The sequence below is a fragment of the Dysidea avara genome, chromosome 10 (genome assembly GCF_963678975.1).
Source record: "Dysidea avara chromosome 10, odDysAvar1.4, whole genome shotgun sequence".
Taxonomy (NCBI): Eukaryota; Metazoa; Porifera; class Demospongiae; order Dictyoceratida; family Dysideidae; genus Dysidea; species Dysidea avara.
In genome coordinates, this window is record NC_089281.1 from 10346805 (window position 1) to 10373069 (window position 26265).

At 39.3% G+C, this 26265-nt stretch overlaps 1 protein-coding gene across 1 annotated transcript; it reads right to left on the reverse strand.

Annotated features, from left to right (window-relative positions):
- Nucleotides 1–2186: 2186 nt before the first annotated feature.
- On the reverse strand, nt 2187–24835 carry LOC136236932 (uncharacterized). The gene is made up of 14 exons (XM_066027162.1): nt 24125–24835; nt 13266–13432; nt 11431–11611; nt 11143–11232; nt 10868–11092; nt 10024–10137; nt 9509–9944; nt 8829–8991; nt 8461–8728; nt 8330–8411; nt 4431–4623; nt 4138–4321; nt 3860–4049; nt 2187–2415 (listed from the first exon to the last, which is right to left on the reverse strand). The coding sequence occupies exons 1-14, from the start codon at nt 24731–24733 to the stop codon at nt 2237–2239; spliced, it is 3081 nt and encodes a 1026-aa protein (XP_065883234.1). The 5' UTR covers nt 24734–24835; the 3' UTR covers nt 2187–2236.
- Between the last annotated feature and the right edge of the window lie 1430 nt (nt 24836–26265).

A 26265-nucleotide genomic window follows, 5' to 3' on the forward strand; every position in this document is an offset into this window, starting at 1 on the left:
CACACCTGGTTTATTAGCTACCCACCATGTAATGTTTACCTATACCCTCTACTATACACTGATAATATATGCAGTTGATTTGGATGTTCACAATAATGACACCTGAATAACGGTAAACCTTAAGGTAATTATATACATTGGGCTGATGTGACTACACCTTGGTCTACAGCATAGCTATACACTACACACTGGCTACCTACATGATCATTAGTGTACTATGATAGCCAACTACTGACACTAAAGTCCGTGGTAAGAAAGCAATAAAATGGCTATATGGCAATATGTGAATTGAATGCATGCGTCCCAGAACCCTCACAAAGCCTTCTTCCTGATTAGTTTACATGGAGTGCTTTCCCATCTATAATGCTTACTTATGTCAACTGTACAAAATACTTTTCAGACTTTACTGACCTGCAGTAACAAAACATAAGACCCCACTTCTTGATGAACACTGCAGGACTTAAAATAGTGCCATACTCTTCCTAGACACACTGTACGATTCTTGTTATTAATCCCTGATGTGTCACATGTCACTTAATGTTGACATTACTACATCACATCTGTTGTACCATCCAATAGTTGTTTAACTACAAATCAGCTTAGAATTGATTGTAAGTATATTCATTCTAAACAGTAACCAAAAAGTAAACGCTGTGCATGTATAGAACTATGAAGCATGTCCATATTGGTACATCAATGTAGAGTAATTGTGATTGAATATTCGTAATGAATGCCAAGATACACAATTTAATAATTAGCTGTTACCTAAACACTTCATACAGAGCTGTAACATGGAGCTACTACAGAGGAGCTGCGGGTGCTCTACTGGTATATGACATTTCCAGTAGAGACTCATACAATGCAATATCCAGTTGGTTGAGTGATGCTAGAACTCTGGCTAGCCCAACATCATAGTCATCCTGGTTGGCAACCTTGATGCTGAATGCGAGGTCACTTTTATGGAAGCCAGCAGATTTGCCAAGAGAATGGTCAGTGTTTGAACCATTGCTGGTCCAATAATTGATCTCATTTGTGGTATAGAGATGACCTTTTTGAAAACAAGTGCCATGTCTGGTGAAAATGTAGAAGAGGTGTTCCTCAAGACAGCACGGTTGATACTTTCTAAAATTGAAGCAGGTTGGTAAAGTTGTTTGTGCTCATATGCACTTGTGTCTAGCTGTAGCATGTTAGTTAAGTATTTATGTTTCCCAAGAGAGTTGGATCCAGAGCGGATGAGTTCAGGGATACAATATGGAGACAGATCTTTGAGGAAGCTTACCACTGATCGTTGACCACGAAAACAAAGTGACTGTAGTTGTTGATATTAAAGTGATTTTATTTCATTCTGTTTAGTTTACACACATGAACATTAAAGTGATTTTATTTCATTCTGTTTAGTTTGCTATGTATATCACACCTATAGAGTTGCTATGCATAGTAAATGAACTGCTTTTTATAAATCTTTTGGTGCGTATATACTCTTATATGTAAGATTACAATGTAGTGTAGTCAGGTCACATATAGTGTATTGTGTTCCAATGCTAGTGCATCACACGCTCTTCATAGCTTGGCTGCTTTATAATAATGTACCAAGGGGCATATCCAGAATTTTTCCAAGGTGGTTTCCAGATTTGATAGTTATTGATGCAGTGGTCTAGGGGCGCAGCCTCCAGCTGCTGACAAATTTTGTACATTAAATAGCTTCAAAATTTATTTATGCTCTATGACTATATTATGCTATTTCAATATAATATTATTCCTAGTTCCCTTTAAAAGGGATTAATGGCTGGTCAGGAGTACTGTAGTGTGATCCAAATAATATGTATGCATGTCCAAAGTTTCCAATTAAAAACTTAGAATTAGGTATTGAAAGTTTAAAGTGATTCAAACTAATTTACATTTTTAAATCGCAATTCATTATGAGGGTAGTTTTAATTGACTGCATAGAGTATCTCGATCTTCATTAATGTTTTTCCTTGTAGTTAAATTATACTCTTGCATGTTCTTCCTTAATTCCTTTTTGAATAAATTTCCTAATACACTGTAGCTATACTGCTCTACTCTATTCCCACATTTGCGCAACCACACTGTGATGGCTTGGTGTTTCTGCTGCAAGCCTATTCAAGTTCAAATTTCAAAGGGGGTTTCCAGAACCCCAGAAAACTCCCCCTGGTACCAGTATATAATTGCTGTGGGACAAAGAGTGAACATTATGTAATAATACAGATCATCCTTGTTACATTGTACTATTGTAAGGAGCATAATCAAAGTCATAACCAAATGCTCTTGGTCCAACTACTTCTAGTGCTCTCTTTGTGGTTAACTGTGGATCAGCTGCCATGGCAACCACTGCAACTCTTATCCCAAACTTGACCTCTTCAGTAGTAATGGGTTCTCCTTTATCTGAATCCAGCACTACAGGGTGATGTGAAAATGTTATTGCTTTATTAAAATAGGAGCTTATAGAGCGTGATACTAGTGGTTCCAACATTTGACTAATCACAAAGGAAGCCATGATGAGTCTAAGTACTTGTGTGCTATTCGTAACGTAAAAAGCCTGAGCAACTCTTAACAATGAACTAAGTAACCATTTTGTAAGCTCTCTGTGCTGTAGAGGACCAGAAACAGAGCTATGTTGAAATCAATCTTTTAACTACCTTACCAGTATTATGGACATTGTATGGCTGCATATTAACTGCTAGCACCTGTTAATTAACATAACCAGGCACAGCCCAGGTAATTACTGCATGCTCTCTCTATAAGGACATGTGGCTGCAAAGGCATTTCATAAAAGATAGAACACAGCTAGTGTGTTACACTCCTTTGTGCCTTGCAGCTCTTATGAGCTCCTGATTATAATGATGGCAAATCTTACTAACTCTTCTCTTCCAATTTCCAACAAGTGTTTTATTTTTCACCTTATCCTTATTATTTTACCAGAAGGATTGCATTTGCTTGGACTTTACTAACATAACACATGCATATTCTAAGTTGATTACATGCTTGTGGTGGCTGTTTTATTAGAGTATCACGATCTCCAATGGCGGTTCAATCATTGTGGTAATTATCATATTATACCATTTTCAAGTGCATTATGTTTGATTTTGTCCTACTATGACATTATTTTTTCTCCTTGCTTTTGTCTTCCTGTATAATCAACTCCTCCCTATTTTTAACCAGGCGCATGCCCTGGTTTACCGCAATTGTTTTGGAAAGTTTGTGTGTGAGCAAAAGTTTTGCGTTAAAAGCAGTCTCTATGTGAGAAATGAAGGCTGTACAGCACCAGTATTAACCTTAAGTTTTCAATATGCAGTAGGTTATTAATGCTGGCTTGAATACCACAAGTGAAATGAATTACTGGAGACTTTATAAATGCCATTCACGAAACATAATGTATCTAGCTTCACATAGGCCAACAGGAATAACAAATTTCTTCAAGGTGAAAGAGCGTCATGTCCCGTACTTTTGCAAATGAAAATGAAGGGCAGCTGTAGCCTCAAGGTTTTCTCTAAACAATTTGTGAGAAAACATGATACACACGCTATATAACAGTTGAGTTCTGTGCGTAATTTGCAGTTTAAAGTAGTTTGTTCGAATTATACTTCTTTAGCAGTGCATAGCATTGTAATTACAAAATAACTCATGTAAACTGAATTACAGTATATCTAGCTAAATCATAGCAGAGCACTAAATTATATACAAGGTTGATTAATTACCTATCTAGCTGGAAAGGATAGTATTAACTACATGAGCACCTGGTTTTTAAAAGTAGCACAATATCAACTTATTTCGACTGCTTAATTAGAGTATTTTGAAGAAATAACACATGCATACTCCTCTGTATATTGCATAGGCATACCTGAGATCAGGTCTGGAGTTGTAGCAATTATTTTTCCCATACTATCTGCACTATCATCTTCACAGTGTGCAACAAGGTTTTCATTCTGAAACAAAACTTGAACTTTTGAGCCAGTAAATTTTCCTAATCCTTGAATCATTAGGTAGCCCCGGTTAAACCCTCCTTCAGTAGTTCGATGGATATCAATTATCTGTAAAGGTTGTAAAGAAAATAATCATATGCCACAAATATAATCATGATAGACACATAAGAACATATATGTCTGGGACTATCTGTACCTTTCCACTGATAATCAACCTTCCATTCATACTTTTAGTAACAACATTAACTGGGTCAGTTTTGGCTAGCTGTCCTCGACGTACAGCTCTTCCCAGACACCAGGCCTTACTGAGTGTGTGCAATATACACATACTCTTGACTTCATCAATTGTTAAATTACCCAGGGTAATAGCACAGCTAAACCTGTTGAAGACACACAGGCACTAACTAAATCTCTATGAACTGTATTAAAGCACAAGCAACACAAAAAAAATTTAAAACATGCATGTGTAACACAGTGATCATATCGTACCCCATCTCAACACAGGCTATTCTCATGGCATTTTCCAGTTGTTTAGCGGATTCAGAATGGGAAATAGCCACAACTTTTCCCTTGTTGTCAGCAGCACAACTTGGATATGGGGCAGAGTTGTAGATGAATGGTATAAACATTTGTAGTTCAGGAAATGCTCTACCCATCCCATCAGCATCAAGTACAGGCAACCCTGTAGAGCAAATATAGCAGTGGTATATAAATGGATAAATTATAATAGCTAATCGAAAACAGCTGAGCTGTGAAAAAAGTATGGCCAACAATGTAAATTGAAATTAAAGGGATTTCTTGGTCGCTGCCCTCTGATATCACACCTTCAACCAGTCCAATGGCTGTGCTCTACAGCTCAGCCATTTTGGTTTTATATAGTACAAACTAGTATTCTAAATGCAGGGACCACATTATAATAACAACCAAGCATTAAACATCAGTGTCATTCATGCCCTGCAGCAAGCATGGTGGTATCACATTTAAATGAGCCTTATACCACCATCCTGCCAAGTATACCGAAATGATGAAGCATGCAGGTACTCCTGAACTTGCAGAATTGCAGTAGCTAAGCTAAAGCAACTGTAGTAATTATGTGTTTATCACACAGGTATAAATGATGTGCATGGTTCTAGTACTACCTATCCTATTATGCAGGCTATACATGTAGCATCATTTGATAATAATATGTTGACAATAAAAGACATTTATTTGCACCTTAATACTGTGGCATTGGTACCTGCCCTACAATGCAGAACTTGCCATATTGTGTATACATCTGTTATGCACTAAGCACTATATGCAGGACCATCTTCACATAATGTAATGGAAACCAAGCATTAAAATTCATGTAGCTATGTTGCATGTATATGGATGTCACTTTTAAAGAACATGAGGCTGCATTATGCCATCCTGCAAGTACACTGAAATGGTATGAGCATACAGTATACAGGTAATTTTATACAGCAGAGCTGAATGTAGCTACATAAGCAAAGACCACTGCAATATTGTGCCATAATGGCATAATGTATTTTGCGGACTGGACTCACGGACTGAACTCGTGGACTGGACTCATGGACTGAGCTGGAAATAGCTAATCCAGGAATTATCCATCTATTTCAGCACTGGAGACACCAGTATCAAGCTACAAGTACTGGTACTGCTCTTCCTTACAAGTTGTGAAGGCAGCACGTGCACTAATTAATTAGAACACACTTATGATACACGTGTACTAGTGATAAAGCATGATGGAGGCTATTGTTGTAGCATAGGTGTTTTCCTTTGTTGCTTTAGCACTAGTGTTAAGGCTATAGTGATGAACCAGCTAATTATTCTCAGCAGGTGGGTGGGTTAAGGTTATGGCACTATGCAAATAAGCTGGCTCATCACTACAGCCCTAACATTAATGCTAAAGCAACAAAGGAAAACACTTACACTACAACAATAGCCTCTATCACGCTTTATCACTACTAGTACACATGTATCATAAGTGTATTCTAATTAATTAGTGCATGCACTGTCTTCACAACTTGTAAGGAAGAGTACCAGCAGTTGTAGCTCATTAGTGGTGTTATCCAGTGCTAAAATAGATGGATAATTTAAAAGCTATAACCAGCTCAGTCCATGAGTCCAGTCCGTGAGTCCAGTCTGCGAGTCCAGTCCACAAAATACATTACTCCTGCTATAATAATCTCATACCCTAGTCTCATGCTCTACCACATGGACTAAACATAACCTGCAGTTAGAGTATCTTTAAAAGTTACTTATAAAGGCATGCTTAAATTGAATGGAATAGGTACGTGTTTACTTGCAATTTGCATCCGATTTATAGAAAGAATTTGAGTGAGTTTTGTTCTACACCCTTGCATTTAACATGCTGTAAATGATGAAACACAGCATTTGGAAACTTTATTTAAAAGCAAGGTAATTCTTTCCCATTTCTTTTTGCTGACTGCCAAAGGTGTCGATTCACAGTAGCATGATACATGACTTCCCTACGTTTGTAAACAGAAATCATCCGTATTTTTTATGGTGACTGGATTGATTGTAGTGGCGCTTCTCCTACTGTTCTTTGTTTGTAGCACTGTGTAACAGGCTGAACATAGCTGAAAGCAAAGCGTAATGACCACTTCACTTTTGCGTCAGTAATTGATAGCTGGGGTGCATGCTCAGATGAAAACATTAACTCTGATGTCATCCTTTTCTTTGATGCGGTACGTGCGGGTTCACCAGTCATAATAATGTTATATACAAAAAAAGTAAACCAACAAGTATAAGGAATAATTAGGAATTTTAAGTTTGATTAGGGATCATGGAAAAAAGTAGGAGGTTGCCTACACCTGCAGATATGCCTTTAATCCCTAATGACTGAATTATAGATTAAATGTTCACTAGTATATCTCCTTGTTTCCCTACTTTTTTTTCATTACCCCTAATCAAATTTAAAATTCCCTTATACTTGTATATATATATAAAGCTGAAAAGCTGTCCATCTGTCTGTCATGCATTCGTTTGGTGTCCAACAATGCCAGCTGATGTACGTATCAAGCATTTTTTGTGCCAAACGAAGTGCTCATCATCTCACAAAGGAGGACAAAGGTAAGTCCATGATGCATGCATTGTATGTACTGCCAAAAGGCACATCTCAGGACAAAGTGATGTCAAAAAGTGAAAAAATTAAGCCTGTAACCTTAGCCGTTATTGTTTGAAGGCAGCAGTTAGTCAGTAGAAAATTCCATTGAATAATTATTTTTTTAAATTTTGTAATAATCTATTGTAGAATCTTACTAAAGGCACTTTTAGGCTTGGTAATACCAGGAGCTTATGAACCACCGAAGGAGCATGAAACTTATGTAGCCTGCTGGGTGCCATCAAAATCCAAATTCATTAGCAATTAGTTTCAATATAAGGAAAGTAAAATCTCATTAATCGATGCTGTATACTAATTGTGCGCGACACTCATAGCAATTTATTCAAAAAATGTGACGTAATTTGGATTGTGATGGAACCGAGTTTCATGCTCCTTCGCCGCCTCATAAGCTCCTGGTAATACCTAACCAATACTGCCAAGGCACCAGGATAGTATTGTGAAGCTAATTTTGGGTGATTTTTTTTTACCAGAAAGACAGTGATCCCTAATATACAGTACAACTATACTGTATGATTGAAGAGATATAAAGCCATAAGATAAGGCTTACATTTTGTTTTTATTTTTCTGAAGGTGAATAGCAGAACCGAGTGTTATTAGTAATTAATACTTGTATTAAAATATACAGTAGACGCTCATGCAGTCAAAATTGGAAAATGACTGTTCTATTAGAGTATTTTGAGTATGTTCTATTAGAGTAATTCTGTCAACAGACCTCTAAATTGCTGCTCTCTAATAGAGTACACAGATTGCATCCTTGTTAGATAGCTACTCTTCGTATTATAATTCCTGTGATCTTCAATCCCATTTCTATTTCAATAGAGGATGTTTGTATCTCAAGGTCTGCAAGAAAATTCAGCTAGTTTTCTTGTGTATTTTAAGTGGTACGTAGGTATTACAACAAATCAAAATTGTGATGAAAACTTAGCTATTTCCAAGATGCATGCCTTCATCATTTGCCTAATTTTTCTTATCTCTTAACAAATTCAAATTAGCTATTATTGATGGATATAAGGGCATGTTACAATTTTCTTAAACACATCATTAATTAAGATACACACATCTCAAATTTGACATAGGTATGTTTCCAACCCTGGGGAAATTTCCACAAAAAAAATTGTGCTTCTTAGTCACACAAGGCTTCCATGAGCCACACAACACTATCTTGTGTCTTAATACACACAGGCTAGCGTGCTTTATGCATGCCCAAACAATCACACAAGCATGTACTGTACATGCATACCACATTTAGCTCCTAGTAAGAGAGGCTCCACAGCATTTAGTCCACCAACTTCACAACAAAGTAATGAAGTAATTTTTCTGTCCTTTAAAATTATTTAAATATTCATCATTTTAAATCCTTATACAACAAACCTCACTAATTTTGCTGGATGCATCAACTTTCTCCCATCCAGTTGCTTCATAAATACCCGAATACTTGGTGGACTGTTTGACTTCAACAACACCTACAGATTTCTTCCCATTGTCGTTAGCTTCTTCACACACTCCAGAAGCAAGTAGCTTCTTCACAGCCTCAAGGGCTATTAATGTTTCAGTACCCGACACTCCCTTCTCTATTGAAATAGAAGGAGCACCCATGAATGCTACAGGAGCACACAATCCTTGTTGAGATGAATCGAGTCTGTGAAACAAAACAAAAAATGTTGATTACTTACTGTAGCAGGATATATATATATATATATATATATATATATAGAGTGTGATTGCGTATACAATCATACCTCAGTGGGTTTACAACTTTCATTTCCTTTCCATTGTTGATTTCCTTCTTGGCCAAGAGTTCACCAAAGTAAGGACTCCCACCTCCACCACAGCCAAGAATACCAGCTCCAATACACAAGCATTCAATATCTTGAGCAGACAGTACCCACTCTCCTGAGGAGTCTGTGCAGAATTTATAACAAATTTCATATGTACAAGTGTAAAAAGCAAGCAACACTAATATGAAAAACTTTAATGCATGAATTTATGGTAGTTACTACAAAGTACAAAGAAAATCAACACAAAGGTACAAAATAAGAGTGATCTCTGAACTTTCACACTGATTGATCTATTGGAGTATATGTTTTTACTTAGCACTTGTTATACTGTTGTAGTATATATGCAATTCAGTTTCTGAGCATAGATAAAGTTTATTACAAAAAGACCTTTACAGCCAAATGTTTTGGTTTTATTTTATACCCTAATTACCAAGATTGCCACTAGAGTACACATGCATTAATATTTAACCGTACAACAGGAAAATTTGATGGAAGAAAAAGTTGAGAATCGGTTCTTCAAAATTTAAACATTGGAAAGTTCCTTTAAAAGAGGTTGTTTTTATCAACATTTAATATACCGAAGCTGATGAATAGTGGATTCATCAACATTTCAGTTTCCTATATAGTGTGTTGTAACATACTTATCACAGGATCTGGTAGTCCAAACTGTTTGTCAAGTTTCTTGACTTCCTCATTCTCATATGGCCAGTGTGGATTATCTGCCCTTTCTATTTTACTATGATCAGTAATAGGTACTTGAGGGTTGGTGGTGACCACAGGATTAGCTGCAGTGATAATATCCTTCTTGTCAACATCTTCCAGCAAATCTCCCACAACTTTAATGTAAATATTCACTACATTAAACTTCCCAACTTCTCCAACATAAGGCACAGGATCTATGGATTTCTCTATCACTGTAATGGTGTCAGGGTTTGCTCCATTGGTTATAGCATGTTCTCTGGCTTTTGCAATAGCTTCATCAATCAGCTGATCTCTGTATTCTGGTGATGACAAAGACACCATGTCTCTGTACTCGCCACTGACTTGTCCTATAGCAGCACCTACTGCATTAGCTACCTATAGGAGTGTTGTGATGTCAGAAATTGTATTTAACACAAGTATAACATATAACTGGTGTTGATAAACAATCACTCACATCAAAGTGAGGTGTTCTTTGCATGACAGAGACTCCCTTGAACACCCAGTTGTCAGTATCTACTAGAACACTACCACCTCCCACCAGTAGTACAGGAACATCCTTGGACGAGGTCTATAATGTATTGTACAATTATATGACACCAGAGGTTATGCATGTAAGTGATATATTGTAGTGAGCAGTACAGTATGACTATTCAATTAAAGTATTTTATTGTCTAGACTGATACGTGTATGTTCTTCGTAAGGTTACTATCTAGAATTGAACCCTGTAGAGGGATTACTAACTTGTGGTCTAGCCAGGTGGTTGTTTACTATATTCATCAAACGAGAATCAGCAAAGCCAAAAATGAAGTAGCCTCACTTTTTTTACAGACGTCATTGGCACCAATACACTAATGTCAAGATCTGGCACTGACACTATATAACTTGGAAGGGTAAATCTTCATACTAGCAGCTCTTTCTTTTATACTCTTCACTCAAAGAAATTTTCTAAAAAGTTTCTACATGATTGAGAGCCCCTCAGATGATGTGGGCTTGGCTTAATTGCCAAAGACACAGGCCAAAACAATCAACCATGGGTGGCCTTCACCCACATCGTCTTTGGGTCTCTAAATAGTGTTAAACTCATTTTAACTATACCATAGAGCAATTGGACAAAATTCATCAAGCTCATATATAAATAAAATTAAGGTATTCAGTGTAGGACTTTATATATTGATTACATCAGTAAACCCACGAAAGAGCATCACATTCAGAACCAATATACAAGAGGTGCTGCAGATAGAACTGAAAATAATCACAACACAACATACTATGCCATCTCATACAAAAACATACATAACCTTAACGGCATCAATGGTGTCACCAATCATCTTGTAGATCTGCATGCTGGCAGCATAAGCTGTTTGACATCCAATAGTTTGGGGTAGTTTAGCAGTACCAAATGGAGCCAACAATCCAGTAGCCATAGCAATGTCTGTGGCAGTAGTGACATCACCACCAAATGAAACTCCTTCTTTTTGCAATTGGTGTCCAACACTATCTGGTCCAACTTGAACAATGTTGTTCTGAACAGTACAAAATGTATACACTATTACAATACACAGGTACAGCTTACATTGTTACATCTTATTATTGAGCCTCCTCCTAGGCCGATACTTATCACATCTGGATGACGAAATCTGGTACGTACATCTACACCTGGTAGCTAAAAAAAATGATTTATAAACTGTATCAACAATTTTGTCCAACATGCACATATACTGATATATAGTATTATGTGCAATGTACACATGTTAGACAAAATCATTGTACTATGTTGGATTGTATAAAATACAAATCATGTTGATATTTTTAGATGATTTGTGTGGTTCACTGAACAAACTGTTGTATATATCTGTAATACCTTAGAGTAGCCAGAGGCTTCACGAGGAAAGCCAGACTTTATAACTCCAACATCAGTAGTGGTCCCTCCAATATCAATCACTACAGCATCCTGTACTCCACTGAGGAAGGCAGCACCTCTCATACTATTAGTAGGACCTGATGATATTGTTAGTACTGGTAACTCTTTGGCCTTCACTTCACTATGAACACACAGTACCATTGATAACTTATAAGCTACATGTTGGCTGGCATAAAGATACAACTTGCATTAAATTAGTATTATCTAGTTAGGATATTATTATATTGTTCTATTAATAGCATTACTACCATGGCTAAGCTATTTGCGCACAAACTTTAATAGCTATTTTGGATACACTATTCTATTTATACTATTTATAGTGGCTTCATTACTAGTATAAAAGAAGTAACAGTGAATGGGCTAGCAGTTGTACTCCAGTAATGGCAATTATATTGGTTACAGTAATAGTACCATTGGTCAATGATCAGAATGATGATAACAATCACATTATCGATGATTGTTGTGATCTAGGGTATGGTCACCTCAGCTTTATCAGAAACACGAAACCATCAGGAGTATATGTAATTAACAATTTCTGTAGAAATGATCACTTGGAGGTTGAGGCTTATAGTGACACTATCAATGGAGGAGGAGGATGTTAGAAGTACAGAGGAGACAAGATGGATCTGTTGACTATAACGGGAATATGAAGATGGGTTTGGCAAGTTAACTGGTGAATTTTGGTATGGGCTTAGAGCCCTCTATTGTCTTATAGGCCAAGGTGGTTAGGAAATGAGAATGGACATACAGTTTACTGATGGTAGCGAAATCTTCCTGCAATACAACAAGTTTGAAGTGGCATCAGCTAAAGATAAGTACAAGCTTGCAATTGATGGATTTCATGGAATCACTGGTAATCCAATGGCATATTCTAATGAGGCCCATTTTACTACCAAATAGACAGTGACAATGATGAATGAGGTAATAATTGTGTACTGTATCACAGCATTAACAAGCTTACTGGAGGATGGTGGCATAAAAGTTGCTGGCATAATAATCCCAGCATTCATTACAATACTTGAGACAGACTTTATGTTGGAGACAGGTCTACACTACACACTTCCATTCATAGAAGTAAAATTAAGGCCACTGCACTGTGCTATATGATATGTACATAACACACTGTGATATGAACAGTACACACACACACACACGCAGTTTGATAATTAGAAAATTTATGAATACTTTCCTTTGATACCTGGGGACTTAATGAGGTTATATCTAAGATAGAAACCTGCAGCAGGTCACAAGCTAGAAAGTAAACCTGCAGGGTAACTAGTTAGCAACTCGCCTGTGATTGCTTACTATTGATCCAATGAAAATTGGGTAAACCAAAAGTAAAATCGATATTACTAATAGATGGACATCATTAGAATGGGATGGATGCAATGCTGCCACTAAGGCTAACTAATTATAAGGATAAACTTGTCCCTTTTTCTATTTCACTTGGATGTTTTCTAACACAAAGAGAACATGTTGGCTGACTGACAGTTTTCTATGCAATATACAGCCCCTCAGATGATGTAGCTTCAGCTTCAACTTAGCTTTGTCCACATGCATTTCAGGTCTATGAAAATTGTGTAGAAATCTCATCAGACTCTCATCACTGATGTCAATAACTAATAAGATATTCTATGCCTATTAACAAGCATTTTATTTTATGGAGGAGAGTATCCACCTGGAGCTCATTCAACAAACATCTCAGACTGTTCTCTGAATAAATATTACGAGCTCTTAATATACAATTTGAATACATATTGTATGCACAGACATACCTGATTAGGGTACCATCATTTTGTGAGAGATAAAATGGACAATTCTCCGGGAAGCCAACATCATCCAATGCTTTTCGAAATGCAGTGATTGTATCATGACATAAATTCTTCAGTGACTCATTCAAGATTGCTGCACTCTCTCGTTCCAACAACCCAAGTTGATTAAACTACAAAATATGCAATGGTTAGGATGCATTTTAAAACATTATCATAGCCAGCAAGCAATACTAGTTAACACACAATCACTTTTATTTGAAAAAATTAAACACTCTACACCAGGATATCATGAACCACGATAGTGGGTTCATAATAGGGATCGCCCATGTTTTTTGCAAAAACTCTAATAGAACGCACGCCTAAAAACCACCTTGGAAAGCATCCTCCAACTCAAAACAACCCTCTGGTGGTTATTTGCAATCAGTATTGGTCCACTAGTAAGTATCAAGTAAAAAGGAAACAGTATGTGTATTTGGAACACAACTGAAATTTGCCATTTTGTTCATCTTCATAATTCTATTATTTTTCTTATTATTTTGTTTCACTCATGTACAGTGAAAATTATCCACGTTATCCACTTTTTCAAGCTAAAAACTATATAGCAATGCTTACTGAGTCCTTCCACATGTCCGTGACCTATTAATAAGCCCGTATTCCACAGATCGCGAACCACCCTAGACCATGAAATTTTTCCAAGTTCTCACACTATTGGCAGCAGTTCCATATACTAAAGTAGTATAACAATAAAGTTACAGGATAAAAAGTAGCAAGGCTTGCTGAATTGATCATTGTGCGTGTCCATGGCCTATTTTAAATTTCGTTTTCGGATGGAAACAGCCCAAACCTAGCCGTTTCTTCTTACCAAAATGCCATTATGCATGAGAAGCCATACAAGATCACACTCAGAGGGTAGTTTTTTTGGTGTACGCTGCTTGTGGCTAAAGCCACTCCAAGTGGTAATTATGTTTCTGGTCCACGGCCCGCATCCTTTTTTGGAGAATGTGAAATTTCAGAAATACATGGGGTCATTCCATACCAAATCAACAAAAAAAATTCCAATCCCTTTGGATTTTCATGAAATTTGGCATAGACATGGACTCTACTAAGAAACTTTCTCACACCAAAGTTTGGCCTATTCTATTGATCTCCCTTTAAGATATGACCACTCCAAGTTCATTACAAAATACTACACTGGTTTAATAAAATGGCCATAACTTTGTCAGTGATTATCACAAAACCTTTCTATTTAGATTTTTGGAATGCTTATTAAATTCTCGTTCAAGTGATATATAATTCATTATAATTACTCACAGGAAAAGGTCAACCACAGAAATGTGACTTTTCCCTTTGATCTTACTTTTTTCAGATATTTCAATTACTTTCATTTTTTTTGTTCAAATATTCTTCTAATTCCCTTCTTTCATGACAGTAAGTTTGAAGTTGGGATGGCAAGTAGATCATGTGTTGTGGCTACATACGTAATTTTACATGCTACCGGGGGTATAAGTATGAACACTACTATAACAATACAAACTTTAAAATTAAACTATAGTATGGAATCTTATCAGAACATGGCCAAGTTGCAATACACATACAGTTGGAGGCATAGTATATAAGTATCATAAGGTGATTAAACAGAAGTATCAATACTCACCATTTCTGAAGCTACACCAATATCCCCTATTGCTATGTATATCGATGCAGTTATGATAACAACATGATTTTGGTGCAAACACCATCAGGGGTCCATAATAGAGATTTTATGAACTCTGGATGCCATATAGTGGGAGGGTTTAGTAGCAAATTATCTTATGATACTGTAAGGCTTGTAAGAGAAAGGTTAGACAGAATTGTGGAAACTTCCAATAGGCTTCTATTAAAATAATGAAGTTGGAGAGTTTTGATTTGGTACAGTGACTGTACAGAAAGGCCACCATATAAGAACCAACTATAAATTCTCCAAATGAGATACCTATACACTAATCCACCTTCAAAAGCAGCCACTTGCCTGAAGGTGACTGTAGGAACTGAACTAGATATATATATAGATTACACGCACACACACACGCACTTGTAACACTAGGTATAATCATAGCACTGCACGAATGTATTAGATGTAACTTGTATGATTGTCACGTGATATGTTATGATCACCTCGTGTCATTCCTACATGGCGCCGCGAGCAGTTTCGCTGTGACCTTCGTCGACCGAAGACTATTCTAACCACCTGAGTGACCCCCTGTGCCGGTCGAGGCACCTGTAAAGGTTACACCGTAATTAGCTTACATTGTTTCTGTCGTACTTTGCCCCTAGACTTCCGCGATGCCATACGTCTTCCGACAGTCTGATCTACCCAAGCTCGACATACAAGTGGACCGTGGTGGTGATTTTGAGGCATGGAGGGCACAGTGGACGTCCTACTGCACACTATCAGGACTGGCCGGCGAATCAGCTGCCACCAAGGTACAGGTTTTGACATTGTGTTTGTCGAGGGAAACCCTCTCTATTGTAAATAACCTCGGCCTATCAGAGGAACAGCGAAGCGATTCCGCTGCAATCATACAGGCAATCAAACGGCACATAGATGGCCAGATCAATGAATCTGTTGAGCGCCGCAACTTGAGGAGCCGCAGGCAACAACCAGGAGAGAGTTTCGATGACTTTCTAGTAGCCCTGAGAGAGCTAACAAAGACTTGTAACTTTTGCTCCAATCCCTGTGCGCAAAAGAGCATCAGAGACCAGATCATCGAGGGGCTAATAGACCAGGACACCGTTGAGCACCTTCTTCGACAGCAGGAATTGACCTTGGAGGCTGCTATCACCATATGCAGAGCGCAAGAGGCTGCTAAGAAGCAGTGCCGATCAATCCAAGAGGGTACCCCAGCATCAGTATTAGCAATCCAACAACATAAACAGCAACCACTTCCTATCCAGCGAAAGCAACCACTCCAGAGGCCGCAACCACCCCAACAACGACAGCAGCAGTGCCCTGGATGTGGATCCAAACCACACTTGGGGGGACGAACGCACTGTCCAGCTTATGACAAAACCTGCCACCACTGTAGCAAAATAGGGCACTTTGCCAAAGTGTGCCGGGCACGCCAATCCCGAACACCAGGTACCACACAGCCACCAGCATACCCATCGGCGAATGTTATGTATATACCACCAGAGGACGCCACCATCACAGAACAAAGTCCCAACCACCTGTCCGCACTCAGACAAGTCACTGGTACAGACCATGCCCCAACCATCAGCATACAGGTCAGCACGGTAAATGGATCCGCTGTCACATCCATGCTCCCCGACACTGGAGCTGACATCTCAGCGGCAGGCCCACACCTCTTGACCCTACTTGACGAACACCCATCTAACCTCTTACCCTCACTTATATCACCACTCACAGCTAGTGGCCACAAGATGACACCTATGGGGAAGCTTCCCACTACTTTCTCACTCCAAGGCAGAACACACCGTGAAGAGATTCATGTCTTCAAGGACGTCACAGGAGTAATGATGTCATGGAAGGCCTGTAAAGCACTTGGAATCCTCCCACCCTGTTACCCAACACCGCTCCCGGTAGCCCCTGCTGCCATCAACGCCAAGGAACAGGCAACTCCACCAACAGTGACAATCAATGCAGCAATCCTACAGCCACCACTGTCATCCACAGACCAGCTGACTACTGCCTTTCCAACTGTATTTGACGGACACATAAGGGTCATGCAAGGCGAAGAATTCCATATAGCAATAACAGACTCAGCCAAACCGTTTTGTGTTCACACACCTCGCACAATCCCTTTCGCCTACCGGGAGAAGCTCCAGGCTGAACTTCAATTGCTTGAATCACAACACATAATCACACCGGTTACCGAGGCTACAGCGTGGTGTGCACCAATTGTGGTGACACCAAAGAAGAACTTGGATAAAATTCGGATGTGCGTAGACTTGTCCCACCTTAACCGCTTCGTAATCCGTGAGAGGTACCAATCGCCCACACCAGCGGAAGCAGTTGCTGATATCGCCGCTAGTGAGGCCAAGATATTCACAGTGCTTGATGCACTAAAGGGCTACCACCAATGCCCCTTGAATGAAACCAGTCAACCCCTCACCACATTCATTACACCATTTGGGCGATACAAGTATTTACGTGCTCCCTATGGACTTTCGTCCATATCAGAACATTATAATCGGCGCATGACCGAAGCATTCAGGGGCCTCTCAGGATTCCGCCGCATAGTCGATGACTTTGTCATATATGACAGCAACATCAGTGAACACGAGAAACACGTGAGACAATTTCTGCAACGCTGCGCAGACTGCAATATCACCCTGAACACAGACAAGTGCCAATTCTTCAAGCGCCAGGTCACTTTTGCTGGCTTCCAACTGTCAGCAGAAGGGTATCAGGTTGACCCATCCATTACCTTGGCAATCACAGCCTACCCTTCCCCTACAAACCGCTCTGAGTTGAGATCCTTTCTTGGGCTTGTAAACCAGTTGTCAACCAGTACTAACACCCTTGCTACTCTCCTAGGCCCGCTGAGACCATTGTTGAGTACCAAAAATGAGTTTATGTGGTCTGCCACCCAAGACGAAGCCCTTAGTCAGATCAAGAAATCCCTCACCACAGCCCCAGTGTTGTCCTTCTTCGATATCCACAAACCAACTCGCTTGTGTACTGATGCCAGCAGGCAGGGGCTAGGCTTCATACTACAGCAGAAGACAGCAGAGAGATGGGTCCTAGTTCAAGCAGATTCACGTTTCTTGTCAGAAGCAGAGGCACGTTATGCTGTCATTGAATTAGAGATGCTCGCAGTTGCATGGGCTATTATGAAATGCCGCATCTTTCTAGCTGGGTTACCGCACTTCAACATTATCACTGACCACAACCCTCTAATATCGATCTTAAACACTCATCGCTTGGATGAGATAGAGAACCCGAGACTACAACGTCTGAAGACACGAATCATGGGATATAATTTCACAGCAGAGTGGACAAAAGGCAGTGGCCATCATGCACCAGACGCCCTCTCTCGGCACCCCACCATGGACCCGTGCGAGGAGGACACCATGGCAGAAACAGACTCCCAGCTCTGCCCGGAAATCACCATTTCAGAAATACGGGCTGTGAGCTGCCTGGGCTTCACCTTACCAACACGCCTCCAGGACTTAAGGGACAAGGCAGAACAAGACGTGGAATACCAGGACCTCTATAGCACCATCCTCAATGGATTCCCAGCACACCGCCGTCAACTCCCTGAAACCTGCAAGCAGTTCTGGGCTGTTAAGGGACATCTGAGCATAGAGGATGGCTTAATTGTACATGGTTGCCAGTTACTGGTCCCCAGAGCCATGCGCCGTCAAGTACTAGCAGATCTTCATGAAGCACACCAGGGTATAGTCCGCACCAAGCAACGGGCACGTTTGACGGTGTATTGGCCAGGAATCAATAATGACATCGAGAACATCATCACAGCTTGCCAGTTCTGCCAAGATCACTTACCATCCAATCCGAAGGAACCGATAGTGTCCAAGCCTAAACCACTACGCCCATTCCAAGAGGTTGCTGCTGACTTCGCCGCCTACGGTGGTAAACAATTTTTAATCATTGTTGATTGTTACTCTGATTGGCCAGACGTCATTCCAATGGGCTCCAACACTACTACTAGACACCTAGTTTCCGCACTACGTTCTACGTTCTGCCGCACAGCAATTCCTGACATCCTGTGGTCAGATGGGGGGCCACAGTTTACAGCCAAAGAGTTTAACACCTTTGCTGCCCAGTGGGGCTTCACACATAAGATGTCATCACCCAGATACCCCCAGAGCAACGGTAAAGCCGAGGCAACCGTCAAATCGATGAAGAGGGTTCTTGCAGCATCCTGGGATCACCGCCAGCTTAATGACAATAGGCTGTGCAGAGCCCTCCTCCAGTATCGCAACACTCCCTCACGTAGAGACGGCCTATCGCCAGCTCAGAAACTCTATGGCCACCCTGTTCAGGACAGTCTGCCAGCCCATCGTCGCTCCTTTGCTCCAGAGTGGCAACGCTCCTCGCAGGAAGCAGACCAGCAAGCAGCCCACACATTGCGTCAGTCAGAGACATACTATAACACCCACACGCATCCACTTACAGACATTGAGATTGGGTCGGCGGTGGCGTTGCAAAACACACAGACCAAGCTTTGGGACACATATGCAACAGTCGTTGCAATTGGCCCTCACCGAAGATATCATGTCAGAACACAGAGTGGACGGGTTCTCGTACGCAACAGACGCTTCCTGAGACATCGGACACCTGCCTCTTGTGCTGCCTACACACCTCAGCAGATCATCCCTTCAAACTTACCTCAAGATTCACATACCCCCTCCCACGAACCGTCTCAATCTGCACAACAGCAGCGCCGTTCACAGAGATCTCGTAGAGCACCCGCACGTCTAATTGAGGACCCCACTTGGCCATAGCAGCAACATACGCACCCGTGCCCACCAAGGATGGGGGGGGGAGATGTAGGAACTGAACTAGATATATATATAGATTACACGCACACACACACGCACTTGTAACACTAGGTATAATCATAGCACTGCACGAATGTATTAGATGTAACTTGTATGATTGTCACGTGATATGTTATGATCACCTCGTGTCATTCCTACAGTGACCAGCCCAAAGTTTTGACCGGCTTAGATAGGTTCCAATGTAAATCATTCCTTATTCACCAAATTCTCCACCAAATATTTCCTCCACCAAACTTTTCTGTTATTATGTATATAGCGTCTGCTGACATGTACAGATGTCCTGCAGAATAACAGAAAAGTTTAGCTGAAGAATTTGGTGAATAAGGAATGATTTACTTTCCAACTTCATAATGTTAATGTGAAGTTTCCACAATTTTGTCAAACCTTTGATAAGATAATTTACTACTAAACCCTCCCACTATATGGCATCCGGAGTTCATAAAACCTCTATTATGGACCCCTGATGGTATTTGCACAAAATCATGTTGTTATCATAACTGCATCGATATACATAGCAATAGGGGATATTGGTGTAGCTTCAGAAATGGTGAATATTGATACTTCTGTTTAATCACCTTATGATACTTATATACTATGCCTCCAACTGTATGTGTATTGCAACTTGGCCATGTTTTGATGAAATTCCATATTATAAGTTAATTTAAAAGTTTGTAATGTTATAATAGTGTTCATACTTATACCCCCGGTAACATGTAAAATTACGTATGTAGCCACAACTCATGATCTACTTGCCATCCCAACTTCAAACTTACTGTCATGAAAGAAGGGAATTAGAAGAATATTTGAACAAAAAATGAAAGTAATTGAAATATCTTTTTTGAAAAAAGTAAGATAAAAGGAAAAAGTCACATTTCTGTGGTTTGACCTTCTCCTTTGAGTAATTATAATGAATTATATATCACTTGAAAGAGAATTTAATAAGCATTCCACAAATCTAAACAGAAAGGTTTTGTGATAATCACTGACAAAGTTATGGCCATTTTATTAAACCAGTGTAGTATTTTGTAATAAACTTGGAGTGGTCATATCTTAAAGGGAGATCAATAGAATGGGCCAAATTTTGGTGTGAGAAAGTTTCTTAGTAGAGTCCATGTCTATGCCAAATTTCATGAAAATCCAAAGGAATCGGGATTTTTTTTGTTGATTTGGCATGGAATGACCCCATGGGTAAAATGGCCCGCATCAGCTTTTTGAAAAACCTGGATTTCAGAAACAAATATTGGGCTGCAACAAGTATGCTAAATCTAACTATCTAAGTGTCATGATTTGCATTTTATCAGTGAAAACCTGCAAGAAATGGGCAGAGTGCATATATAGTATGGATCGATATACTCTAATAGAACAGTTAGTAAATCACAAAAAATACTCTAATTGAGCGGTCACTCCATTGTTGCTTTGTTGCTGAATTCTGCCTGCTTGCACCTAAAACTGATTTTCAAAGGACCAGAAACATAATTACCAATTTGAGTGGCCTAATAGAATTAAGCTCAGTATAGGCCAGGAAGCATAATCTGTGCTGAAGACTTTGTTGCAAGGTGTCTTTTTTTTTCGCTACATGATTATTGTGCGTGGGCAGGTTATCAAGATTAAAATACTCTAATAGAGCAGTCATGTAAATACTCTAATAATGCAGTCAAGTGTATAACAACAACCCTTGCACTGAATGTGACAGCTATTCAAGGTATCAGTAATGTAAATTGTAGCTCATATTAGGAGACTCTCAGTCTATATGCACATTGCAATTTGATCAGTTTCATGCGTGTACTGAAACATTGATGGCATTACTATAGAGCTATTTCAGTGCGTGATCAACATTACGTAAACCATACCGAGACACCATTTTGGTGCACCACCTGATTGATACAAACTGCGGAATGTAGAGATTGTCAAGCTATGCTGAAGGCCTTCCTGACAAAGCAAAGGAGCGATACAAAGACAAACTATGAATTATAGGTGGGATTGACCAGTTTCTCAGTGATTTGCGAATTTAGCTAACAGTTTTCCTCCTGCCTGTCCTGTCAGTGGAACCCATTGATACCGTTTGTTACTTTGTTCTAAGGACTAGTTTTGTCACAGCTGAGCAGCTTAAAGTGTGGAAAGGCCTTGAAGCCAACAACCAGTTTGTATGCTAGTGGTTAATTACTGGAAAGTCACTGGCTGGGTAAGAATGCAGCTAAGTGATGAAAGTTAGAATGTGATGGCTCTGGAAATGTGCAGGATCAGCTTACTAATTGCCAGACAGCTACTCATGAACTAACTGAGCAAGGAACTGAACCTCTACCACCATTATGTGAGGAAAGTTTTGTGAGTGACGATTTCACTGGAGCACACGCTGGTTTACCTAACGATTCACTTTTGATCAGAAAAGGCAAAGACGCACCTTTGATTGATTGAATAATCCATGTTTGCTGTGCTTTAATCAATGTATGTGACTCGGTTGTACCATTAATTTGACTAAAACTAAAATTAATAGACAATTGTACAGTAAATATTATATTTTACATGAATGGTTGTACAACACAAATAATATGGCATGCCTCACGTACTTATTAAGTGTTTTTTTTTACTGCTGCCTTTTCCTTTTAGAAATTGTGGCAAATTCTACAATTAGGGCATGCAGTACCACTTTCCCTTAGGAACAGTCATGAGCTTAAGTAAAACCATCTGTGGATCCCTTCTCTGGACCTTGGCAAAAGCACAAGTTCGTTTTCCTTGTTTCCTCAAAAATTGTCTGTGTGAACCAGATAAAAAGCACACTATATGTGTACGGACTTCCTTCTCCAAGGCCATCCATGCAATTGCAATGTGAACAGCAGACATGACCTGACTCCTCTAGAATTTACATGCACAGCAACGTCTCATCATCTGTGAATGGCAAACCTATACAACACATAATATATAAATACAACTTTGTATGTGTATAGAATGAACTGTACATGTACAAAGATAGTTTACAAGTATCATTCAATCAGAGGTTATGATTCAATAAAGAAATATACCTTACCCAGCCAGTGACTTTCCAGTAACTTTCCTGTTCGGTACAATTAATATAACCAACCACTAGCATACAAACTGGTTGTAGGCTTCAAGGCCTTTCCACGCTTTAAGCTGCTCAGCTGTGATAAAACTAGTCCTTAGAACAAAGTAACAAACGGTGTCAATGGATTCCATAGGACAGGCAGGAGGAAAACTCGGAAAAACTGTCAGCTAAATTCGCAGATCGCTGAGAAACTGGTCGATCCCACCTATAATTCATAGTTTATCCTTGTATCATTCCTTTGCTTCGTCGGGAAGTCTTCCTCTCTACCATACGTAGATCCTGTACATTCCGCAGTTCGTATCAATCAGGTGGTGCACCAAAATGGCATCTCAGTACGGTTTACGTAATGTTGATCACATGCTGAAATAGCTCTATACAGAATGCAAAAATAGTGTATTCACCACAGTCTTCATTATCAATCAAAGAAATCCATAATTCATCACTGGATTAATAAAACATACATAACCTAGATGAATAAAAAATTGAGAATTTTAAGAGGGAGAATAGGAATCACTGAAGAAAGCCACAAAACAAGAAGGGATCGCTAGGATGGTAATGTAAACCACAAATCCCTATTTTGACTCTCTGTCTTAAATCTTTAGTTACATGCTCTGTCATTTTGAAATGAGTCAAAATAGGGATTTGTGGTTTATATTACCATCCCAGCAGTGTTGGGAGTAATGCGTAATATTATTACTTTTGTGATAACTAAGTAATATAACAAAATACGCTATAAAAATGGGTAATATAACTCAAGTTACTTTACTTACAAATGTAACGCGTTACCTAAGTAATATATAGTTACTGTAATAAGTCTAATATTACGTAATATTATTACTACAAGTAACGAAGTTACTAATCTCGTTAGTTATCCTCTGAGTAATGCCTAGCCTAAACGAAGTAATGAAGCCTACTGAATGAAGCTTATTCACCAACTTCTTATTTATAACCAAGATTTGCACATTGTCCAACAATGCAATCATGTCACGTGATAAAGTGGTCGTTTCACACGTGACAGCTTAAGGCTGTGGACACAAAGTAATATACGGGTAACATGTAACTGTAACTAAATAGTTCAGTTGCAAGTAATATGTAACTAGTTACTTTTACAAAGTAACTTGCCCAACACTGCATCCCAGTGATCCCTTCTTGTTTTGTGGCTTTTTTCAGCGATCCCTATTATCCCTCTTAAAATTTGCAAATTTTTATTCATCTAGTATAATTTCATGATACTAATTAATTCAAGGGAGTTCCATAATTAAATTGTAGTACTCACCACATGTGACTGTGTTATGGAGACATCTGGGTACAAATTTCTTATTATTTCTGCTGCTTCATTTTCCTGATTGTGAACCAGTGGAGAGAAGACGCCACACACAACAAAATTTCGTACTCCAGAGTTATACAATTCTTGAGCCGCCTGAATTATCTGTTCCTTGTTGATGCTAGCTATTTCTTGTCTGGTGCACTCAAACCCTCCATCAACTAGTTTATAACCTCCATAAACTGCCTGCTTCAGATATGTAGGAAAATCTGTAAATGGAGGTAGGGCTACTGAAGCAGATCCGCAGAGACGAAGTGCTCCAACCTTCTGAAGGTTCTTTCGTTCAATCAAAGCGTTCACAAAATGGGTCGTGCCAATATTTACTCTTAGCGTACAAGTTATTACATCTTTTCGAATTGAAAATTGTTTGTTCTGGGAGACAAAACTGTCAATCACTTTCTCTATGGCGCTTCGTACTCCACTGGTACGATCCGTAGTAGTTGGGTGTTTGACTTGGGCGAGTACTTGATGGCCTTCCAATATAACCGCATCCGTGTTAGTACCCCCGACATCAACACCGATCACCAACACCTTATCAACACCTTGCTCCATATTCACCATACAGCAGGTACAGTATCATAATATTATGTCCACATGTCCTGTGTACACATACCGGTACATGTACACATGTCCTGTGGGCAACACGAAAACAACGTGGTTTTCTACGCTTGCGCACTAGTAGGCAAGAGAAAACGATTAGATGCATCCGATCATAGATTATATCAAGACACACGGTAGTGTGTCGTGCGGCCCAAGAAGCCGGCGCGCAACCCCGTGAGTATATTGACAGGAAGAAAGAAAACGCAATTTTCGCACCTCCGTAGCTCTGTGCTGCCTTGATGAAACAAGACAAATTTTGCTGTGTACATTCCCTCCAACTTCAGTACTCCACATTCCAAATTTGAGCGAAATCGCTTCAGGCATTCCTGAGATATGCGACTTCAAAAATTGGCTTAGTTTCTTCGTTTTTTTTTCTTCTTATTTTTCTTCCTCTTTTCGCACACTTACAAAAACTGCTATAAAACTCGAGCGCGTTATCCGATTGCCTTGAAATTTGGCACACAGAAGGGGGGTATAAAGGCGCATCTCTGTACCAACTTTGGCTGGAATACCATAAACAGGCAAAGAGTTATGAGCGATTATGCACGAAAAATAATACCAATATGTTGTCACGCCTACAGGGTAAACCGCGTATGGGAAGAAGCTGAAAATCGGTGGGTGAATAGGTTAACTATTGAACCTCAAACCTTTTGTGGTTTGAAAGAAATCAAGCTAAAAACCAGGAAGATACAGCGAAAAAATCAACAGTGTGTAACAATTACGCAATCGAGATTAGCTAATTTTTATTATTATTATTATTATTATTATGCTTGCCAAGCCTACCAGATAAACCACTTGGGGTAATGCTTTGAAAATCGCTGTACAGATGGAGTTATCATCTTAGAAAGGCTCTTCAATGGTGTAGAAAAATCAGACTTAAAGCCACGGAGTTATAACACGAAATCCAACTTGGTGTAGCAAGTGCGAGATCGAGATACTCAAATAGAGCAGTCATCCTAATAGAGCAGTCATCCTAATAGAGCAGTCACCCTGAACAGAATTCAAGAGATCAGTTAGAAATAAGTAACCTGTATAGAGATCAGCTACAAACAAATCACCCTGTAGAGAGTTCAGCTACAAACAATTCACCCTGTTCAGACATCAGTTAGAAGAAGTTTTCTTGTAGAGAGTTCAGTTACAAACAAATCACCCTGTTGAAAGATCAGCTAGAAGATGTCACCTTATAGATAGTTCAGTTACAAAGAAACCACCATGTAGAGAATTCAGCTACAAACTAGTGACCCTGTAGATACATCAGCTAGAAGAAGTTACCTTGTAGAGAGTTCAGCTACAAAGAAACCATTCTGTAAAGAGCTCAGCTGCAAACAAATCACCTATACAGAATTCAGCTACAAACAAATCACCCTGTAGAGAGATCAGCTAGAAGAAGTTACCTTGTAGATAGTTCAGCTACAAACAAATCATCCTGTAGAGAGATCAGCTAGAAGAAGTTACCTTGTAGATAGTTCAGCTACAAACAATTCACCCTGTAC

Bases quoted from the DNA above. Each gene is read 5' to 3' on its own strand.
- LOC136236932 (XM_066027162.1), bottom strand. From the start codon at position 24,733: ATGGTGAATATGGAGCAAGGTGTTGATAAGGTGTTGGTGATCGGTGTT. The intron at 4,322-4,430 runs GTACGATATGAT...TGTCTTCAACAG, and splicing joins ATAGCCTGTGTTGAGATGGG to GTTTAGCTGTGCTATTACCC. The intron at 4,050-4,137 runs GTACAGATAGTC...CAACCTTTACAG, and splicing joins GGTTGATTATCAGTGGAAAG to ATAATTGATATCCATCGAAC.